At 35.3% G+C, this 5,859-nt stretch overlaps 1 protein-coding gene across 1 annotated transcript; it reads right to left on the bottom strand.

Annotated features, from left to right (window-relative positions):
* Positions 1-422: 422 nt before the first annotated feature.
* On the bottom strand, positions 423-5,556 carry heix (UbiA prenyltransferase domain-containing heix). Its single transcript, XM_043030792.2, has 2 exons — positions 5,402-5,556; positions 423-3,003 (listed from the first exon to the last, which is right to left on the bottom strand). The coding sequence occupies exon 2, from the start codon at positions 2,990-2,992 to the stop codon at positions 2,042-2,044; it is 951 nt and encodes a 316-aa protein (XP_042886726.1). The 5' UTR covers positions 2,993-3,003; positions 5,402-5,556; the 3' UTR covers positions 423-2,041.
* Between the last annotated feature and the right edge of the window lie 303 nt (positions 5,557-5,859).

Genomic DNA, 5,859 nt, shown 5'->3' with positions numbered 1-5,859 from the left:
GAATGATCTGCTATTAGAGAAATTGGATGCATTCCTCTTTGATATTCAACTTTTGACATTTAGGCTTTTCCTGTTAACTTTCATTATAATCTTATTGAAGTAAGGCTTTCACCAGTTTTACTTTTAAATCCATTATAGTACCAAAAAATATTTGTGTTACATTACTTAGCAGCAGTACTTTCTTCTATAATTCATATCAATGCTCTTGCAGGAAATAATTTCTGAACATCTGATAAAAGTCTTTGATATTCAAGATATGCATTGATACATTTAATTTTCTTGTAATGAATCCATCTTGTAAAATATAATCCAATAAATGAACCTACAATATAATCTTTTATGCATGAAAATATTTTATCTATATATTTCTGAAGAAATTTTATACAAAATATACATATAAACAGCAAAGTAAAACAACATTGTATCACGCTTACATTTACTTCTATAATTTACAGCTATTCAAAGGTCATCCATCACATCACATAACCCTTAAAATAACTTGTAGCCAAACCCAGGCACATTGGGACTCAGTGAAATAAAAACTTAAAAGTAATCAGTTAAGTATCTAATTAGTTACAAAACTAGTCAAAAAGAGAGCAAGCCTTAGTCCATTTTCCAAGAGTCAGCTAAACAACTACTACAGCCACAATGCCTTCTAGAAGTTTCTGTATGTGCATCAACCTTACCAAAATAGGTCAAGTTATATTTGGTATCAAATACTTATTTTTGGAGACAATAATAATGCACACACAAGAGCTACATCCTATTACAGCTGTGAATTTACAATCCAAATACAGTTTATCATGGAAAATGCATTTATGTCCAGGAAGGTCACCTCTAACATAATGTATAATTGTTTTGTAAACTTACTTAGTATTAGTAATCATCACAACCAAGTGCTTCAAAATCATATTTCTTTTAGTACTTATTCCATAAATATCATGTATTCTGTATTCATACCCCCATATTGTTTTTAAGTTTGTATCATTTGAATAGAGCCATTGCATGTCTCAACCTCAAAGAAGTCATGCACCACAAAGATACATCAGAAGTGATAACTTTTATATATCAACAAGATACTACATTGCATCCAAAGTATTTATTTGATGATATACTAGTTACTTGATGTAGAAGACAGGTCTGATATTTTTCTTTTGACCCTACAACTGTCATTGACTTTCTTTGGTTAAAGGAATCAGTAAACATGGTTCATACAAAAATCAATCTTCATTATCAAAAAACACAAAATTCTAATTCTCATAAAAAGACCACCAAGGTGTGAGCTTCTATAGATATGCATGGTTTTGTTCACCCTAGGAGAGAGGAAGAAAACATAAAAAACAAGACTATTTATTTAATAAATATAGTATGAGGTGTTCAAATTTTAAGTTTGAAGTTCATGTCTGAACTTCCAAAGTAATCATTTTCATTTGTCACATTAAAGAAAGCTACAATCTCTCTAAGACAACACAGAAACTCCTTGCTCATACTCCTTCATAAATGGCTGCCCACACATCTCAACACATTTACAACAGTGAATGAATACAAAATTAAATGTGCATTAATTGATCAGCAAATAAACTTTTAATATAAAGACATTACTTTGATATTCCTACCATCTAACTTTTCTTTTGGTTTGAATCATAAATGCCATTTTTCCAAATATTTTTTTTATGTGGATATCACTTCAGTGGTTGGAGATAACTCATCCTATTACCAACAGCAATACTTTGTATAATTCAAAGCTAATGCAAATATAGGTATCCAAGCAAAGGTAATTGCAACTGCTGACAAATCTGTATGTTCTCTTTGCATTAGCTTGGCTTTCCTATTTTAAACACTTCACTGAGTTTCATGATGCTCCTCCTCTACAAAGTAAACAGTAAATCTAAAGTTCTGAGTTCTTCACATAGTATAAAAGTATAATAAATAATAAATTTCAAGGACCATGCCCAGTTACTTAAAATGATACAACCAGCAAATTCTACATAAGAATTGCAGTGAAAAACCTATTTCTTTCCTTTATTTACCCTGTTTGTATTTAGAGAACATATGGTAATTTTGCTGGATCTGAGAGAGCACATCCTAGGACATAAAGAAAACCAAGATAAACATTAAGCTTAGCTGTCCATTTTGGTATAGGTCCTTTACTAACTGTTCTAAAATGTCTTTCCAATCTAAATGCTTCAGGAATTGTAATCAGAGGTAGAAATAGTAAAGGTGAATATTTCATACCCCAAACAGCAAAAATTGTGTATGGAGTGAATAAGAAAATAGCATACAAGACTTCAGAAGCTGTTGACCCAATGAGAATAGCCAATGTGACAATACCAGCTCGCTGATCAGACTCTAGATCTCTTGTGTTATTTGAATGGAGAATTGCCTCTGTGTTTAACGCCAGAGGTACAGCGTATAGTATTGTACCCCACTGAACATGTCCAGTCTGAACCATGTAAGAGAACAGGACAGTCATGGGACCAAAGAGAATAAGAATCAGCACATCTCCTAAAGCAATATATTTAAACCCAACACCACCAGTGTATAAAAATGAGCTTGACAAACCTCCAAAGTACACAAGCGCTAGATGTTCTAGACGAGTATTAGTCACCATCGTCAAGATCACAAATCCTCCACATCCAACAGAGTAAAGAATCACGCCAAGAGTCACAATTTCATCTTTAGAGAGCAGCTGGTCCACTAAAGTCCGATCATCACTTTTTTTGCTGTCTATTCCCTTCACATAATCAAAATAAGTGTTGACCACATTGCCTGCAGCATGAACAGACAAAGCCGTAAGTGCAGTTGTGATGAGTCCAACTACACTCAACTCTCCAGTTGCCTTGTGCGCCAATGTGCATCCCAGCAGCACTGGCATTAAAGAGGCGCTAAATGACCATGGCCGCAAAGCAGACACGTAGGCAGACAACTTCATTAACGGAGAGCCTCGTCGCTCTTTCTTGTTAGTTACAGTTTGGTCATTCATGTCTGTCATTTTCCAAGAGCCTGCAAATCAGAAATAAAAAGAATAAATATATTCAGATAACAGTATAATAACCATAGTTTTGTTAATATAATGAGAGGGAAATAATAAAAGTGGTTTTGCTTTATTCACTGGTGGTTGATTAATTAATTCTCATATTCCAAATATGCCATTAACTAATTTTGTTGAATAACAACAAAAATAAATGTCAGGATATTGCATTTTTTTCTTATGCAATCAATACTTATGAATAATATCAATAACAATTAGCCACAGAAACTCACAGCAACAGCAGTAATTATGCTTAAACATGCATCAATTGTACTGAGGTTTGGTAGTACAGACATCCATTATCTTACCACCCCTTTTTTAATGAGGTTCATTTCCCCCCCTTCAAAAAATATTTATATAACCACAAATACATAATCCCTCCATAGGCATAAATTGTGAGACCTACAAAACACATTCAGACTGTAAGTAGAGTAATGCAAATACACTATTTTCATTATTTTTGCTAGTACTATGGTGGGAGTTGCTATAAATGAATCCATCTTATTTGCAGTATTGTCAAAACTTTTCTTTTCTTCTTGATTTAACCCACGAACTGCAGACTTTAGAAATCTGGTCATCCTATTGGCACACAATATGAGACAAAATATGTGTGCTTGAAGATAAGCTATATATGTGCCGGAATTTGACATAAGACTCTGACAACCAAACAGCAAATGTTGAATGTCACAGTAACTCCAGACCATAGATAATCCTGTATGTTGTTGTTATCAGGTTAAAGTATTTAAAGTAATATGCAGTCTCATGATCTGTAAATTTTCTTACTTACAGTGGTATTAACTGTGAACCAATGATCAGGATGGAGTCTTCAAAAAAAAATCTTTGCATAACAATTTCCTGGCATGTAACCCAACAACCATACGGAAAAGTGGCACTTTTCAATGAGTTCTCTAGTGTACAAAACAAAATTCCTAATGAGCTGGTGTGTATTACCCAAAAAAAATTGGCGTGCTAGTGAGCACTATCAAAAATTTCTTACATGAACTGACTTATATTTTCTTAGTACATTTGATATTTGTGCTAGTTTGAATTTATTCACAAACTCATTTTGTATATGTTAATGTACAATGGTTGGTTTAGAAGCATTAAACATCCCTACTTTACAGGACTCTCTTTATTTCTTGCCTTGTATCATATCCCAATCTGCCCAGCTGATAGCAGGATGATGTTAAGAGATGAATGAGACTGAATAATTAAACAATGCAAGAAATGTATTTGACACTTTTCAAATTATGCCTTTTTCAGAAATACACTGATGAAGAAATAAGTCAAATACATCTCTTGCATTGTGAAATTATTCAGTCTCATTTATAATTTTTTAAATATGTGTCACAACAAATTTTGTCCATGTTAGGAAATAAAATACAATCTCATAAAATTGTCTCTTTTTTTCATATTTTGCCAACATGCTTTTCCCCCTCACCAGTGACGGCACAACTGAGGACATCATTCTTTTATAAGAATTCTGGTGTGCATCAGCTTTAAGAAAATATTATAAAAGCCTAACTTCTAGACTATCCCAACATGAGGAAGAAAGAGAGTTTGTACCACAAAGATGATGCATAAGTAAAAGTAAAAAAAAAAATACAAACCATTAATTTAGGCAAAAGATCATTCGATGCATTAGAGTCAATGATAATAAGAAAAGACAGCAATTACGCAGAACAGGATCATGCGAACAGGGAGAAACACTAAGGTAACAGCATAATGAACACTGAACAACACTATTGGGAATAAGGAAACTCTCCGAAATGTTAAGGTAAGGCCCTATTTGCTTATTGAAATCAGAAAATTATGGACACTCAGCTAGGTCCAGCGATAATGTGGCCTTCGCAATCTAGCACTGGCAAACAAGCCTCCATTAAGTATATTCTGGCAAGACTGAACTTGTACTGTTCCCTTGCAATTTGTCAAATATGCAATGGTCCAAGTTATATCATTTAAGATGTATTCTGAGGGTTGTTGGTCTTTGCTTAAGCATGATGCTATGACAGTGTTTGATGTGAAATTATAAATATAACAATTATACAACTACTTGTTACTTTCTATGGAATTCAAGCAAAGCTTTATGCATGTACTATGATTTGAATATCCAGTAACTGTACACCCATTAAGTCTAACTAATGGGGAGTGAACTGAACCTATAACATCAATCATGTGCTCAAAAAATGCAAGAACTTTAATTCAGAGCACCTTCCCCTCCCATCGTCAGGTGTCTCAGGAAACCAAGCCAATTCCCATTACAAAACTGTCACCCAACACGACCAATGCCTGCTCACACGGCCCCCAGAGCCACAAAACACGGCAGACTCGAGTGCCGACCCGTTCACCACACCCGTTGCAAGAGCTCACCTGTTATAACAATGACATTATCATACAATGTGAGCAACAGCTTTCCGAGACTGCGAGGAGGCCGTCACCTGCTGCCGCTGCTGCGAGGGCGTCTTCGGGGACTCGGATGTAAACACAAGAAGGTCTCGTTCGCGTTCGGCCTTCCGTCGACTCGGATCCGGCGGCGGGCGCGGGCGGGCGGGCGCGGGCGGGCGGGCGGGATGCTCAGCAGGGCCCTCCGGGTGGGCGGCAGTGGGGCGATTGGGGCTGAGGAGGAGGATTCTCAGCTTTGGAAGGGGTGATGGGTAGAAGGTTGGTGGTTGTGGCGGTATTGAGTGTCAATGGTAATAGTAATAATAATGATGATTACAAGAATAAGAATGATAATGATAACAATAATAATAACAATAACAGTGACAATAAGAATAACAATAAGCAGATTATAATATGAACAACAATGATAATGATAATAATGATAA

Source organism: Penaeus japonicus, unplaced genomic scaffold (genome assembly GCF_977035675.1).
Source record: "Penaeus japonicus unplaced genomic scaffold, GWHDUDI00000001_assembly GWHDUDI00000037, whole genome shotgun sequence".
NCBI lineage: Eukaryota > Metazoa > Arthropoda > Malacostraca > Decapoda > Penaeidae > Penaeus > Penaeus japonicus.
The sequence above is the reverse complement of the archived record's forward strand: the minus strand, read 5'-3'. Positions and strand labels throughout refer to the sequence as shown.

What these genes read in the sequence shown, in the direction of transcription:
- heix (XM_043030792.2), bottom strand. Translation starts at nt 2,992, where the DNA reads ATGACAGACATGAATGACCAAACTGTAACTAACAAGAAAGAGCGACGA.